General features: G+C 60.8%; 1 protein-coding gene across 1 annotated transcript in view; it reads left to right on the plus strand.

Annotated features, from left to right (window-relative positions):
* The first annotated feature begins 652 nt into the window (after nucleotides 1–652).
* Nucleotides 653–2,118, plus strand: part of RND1 (Rho family GTPase 1) — a 6,673-nt gene continuing 5,207 nt past the window's right edge. The window contains exon 1 of the mRNA XM_004711487.3: nucleotides 653–799. Coding sequence (XP_004711544.1) covers nucleotides 691–799 — 109 coding nt within the window. The 5' untranslated portion in view covers nucleotides 653–690. The remainder of the gene's footprint in view (nucleotides 800–2,118) is intronic.

Here is a 2,118-nt window from a genome sequence, read left to right on the forward strand (position 1 = left end):
TAGCGCACCCCAGCCTCAGTCCCCCACCCCAGCCTCCGCTGCCTGCTGGCGGGAGGACTGCCCTGCCCAGACTTCTTCCCCCGAGACCTGTCCCACTTCTGCCGCGCTCACCTCTTCACCCACAGGCCCTGATCAGATCCCCTCCCAGGTCCCTTCCTCCCTAGAGGCTGCTCTCTGGAGAGGGGTTGAGAGGCACCTGAGAGTGTGGGGTTTCTTCTTGACGTCATACTTGCCCCTCCCGTTCCCTGTACCCTCAGAGGTGCTGTGGACATGTCCCCTGGCTGGCTGCTCCTGCCCCTTTCTCCGGTTTTCTTTCCCCTCCTGGCCCAAAGGACTTGTGGGTGAAAATAAAGGGCTAGGCTGGAGTTGTGGGTCTTACACGGGGAGAGAAACAGATTGGCTGATGAGAGGAGTCTGTGGTTGTGTGTTTGTTCCTCACTCTGGCCATCTAGGAGGGCTGTCCTGGGGCGGGTGGGGGGTCGGGGCGGGGGTGGGGGTGGTGGAGGGGATCATTCACATTCCAGTTGGAGCAAGGAGCCTTGCCTGGACACATCCCGCCCTCCTGCCTCACGGATCCCCCCCACAGATCCCCTCCGTGCTCCAATCCCTGAGCTGCCTGCCTCTTGGATGATGCCCAGGCCGGCCAGCTGTTGTGTAGCGGGCACTCACCTGAGGGTGCCCAGGGTCAGGATGGTTCCTCTCTCCTCACAGACCTATGTGCCCACCGTGTTTGAGAATTACACCGCCTGCTTGGAGACTGAGGAACAGAGAGTGGAGCTTAGCCTATGGGACACCTCAGGTAAGACAGTGGGGCCCCAGCTGCCCTGGCCCCCAGCAGTGGCTCTCTTCTAGAAATGGGTTCCTCCTTGGGCCAGGAAGAAAAAATGCGTTCACTGTGTGCCAGGAAATGGAAGAAGGAAGGGGAACCTGAAGATTCCTTGGTCGTTGGGATGAAGGGGGCCGCGGCAGGAGTCCCTCGTTTCTCTGGGTCTCACTCAAGCCTACAGAGGGTTAGGATGGTGAGGTGAATGGGCAGCCAGACAGGGCTTCTCCACCCCCCACTCCCTGTCCCCTAGCAGACAAACTGCACACCTCCCCAGCCTCTGCTGCCCTAGTGCAAAAACCCCCAGGGCAAGGCTGGATAGAGGCGGTGCTGCTGGAGGCCGGCAGTGGGCCAGAGCCAAGCGGGGTTTGGGGGGGAATATCGCTCAGACTTCCTTTCTTTCCTGCATGCCATCTCGGGCCACTGCTGTCTGTCGGCCCGCCCGCCCGCCTGCTGCAGCTCCGCGGCTCGTCATCCCGCTGCGGCTCCGGGATGAAGGGCTGCATCATCCGTGCTTGGGGGTGGGGGAAGACGGCCGCATAGAGGGCACAGCCACGCTGTGGAGTTGTGGATCACGGCATTCGCTGGCAGGGTCCGGGGTTGGCGCCGAGATAGATATATGTGTATTCTTCTGTACGGGCCAGGGTCTCCCAGGAATGTCAAGGGGAGTGTTTTTCCAGCCTCTGAGCCCCAAGCCCTCAGGGCTAGGCTGGCCTTTGCTTTTGAATCAGACCACCCCCCCCTCCCATTCTCTCCGTATCCCTCCCCCTCTTTGAATGGCCCCGGTTGTCAGAATGAAGGGGGAGGGGGAGAAAGAAAAGAACACCCACTCTTCCCCCAGGTGCATCTGCAGGGCGAGCTTAAGGAGAAACTGGACAACCCAGAGGCTCCCTGCTTCCTCTGAGAAACGTGCCACCGGACTCCTCCTGAGAGCCGGGGTGCGCGCCATCCGGTTTTAAGGACCGAAAAGATGAGGGGTAGGGATGGGTGGCGAACATAAATAAGACTTCTCCTTGCTTCCAAGCCCCTGCTCCCCCGCACCAACAAAAACAAAAATTCTTGAACCCGGTGTACTGGGCTCCCTCTGTCTTGCCCGTCGCAGTTCCAGGGGGCAGAGGGGGAGGGCTGGTGAGCCGGGACTGTGCTATTCTGGCTGGATCAGCCGAGGATGCAGCTGGGTTACATGATGTGTGGCTTTCGTCTGCTGTGCCCGGCCCACCTCCTAGCCCTCCCCAACTCTCCCTGCGGCTTCTCGCACTCACCACCACTGAAGCCCCCTGCTGCTGCTCCCTTCC

Source organism: Echinops telfairi, unplaced genomic scaffold, assembly GCF_000313985.2.
Source record: "Echinops telfairi isolate 266 unplaced genomic scaffold, ASM31398v2 ScPeMD7_12;HRSCAF=54, whole genome shotgun sequence".
NCBI classification, from domain to species: Eukaryota; Metazoa; Chordata; class Mammalia; order Afrosoricida; family Tenrecidae; genus Echinops; species Echinops telfairi.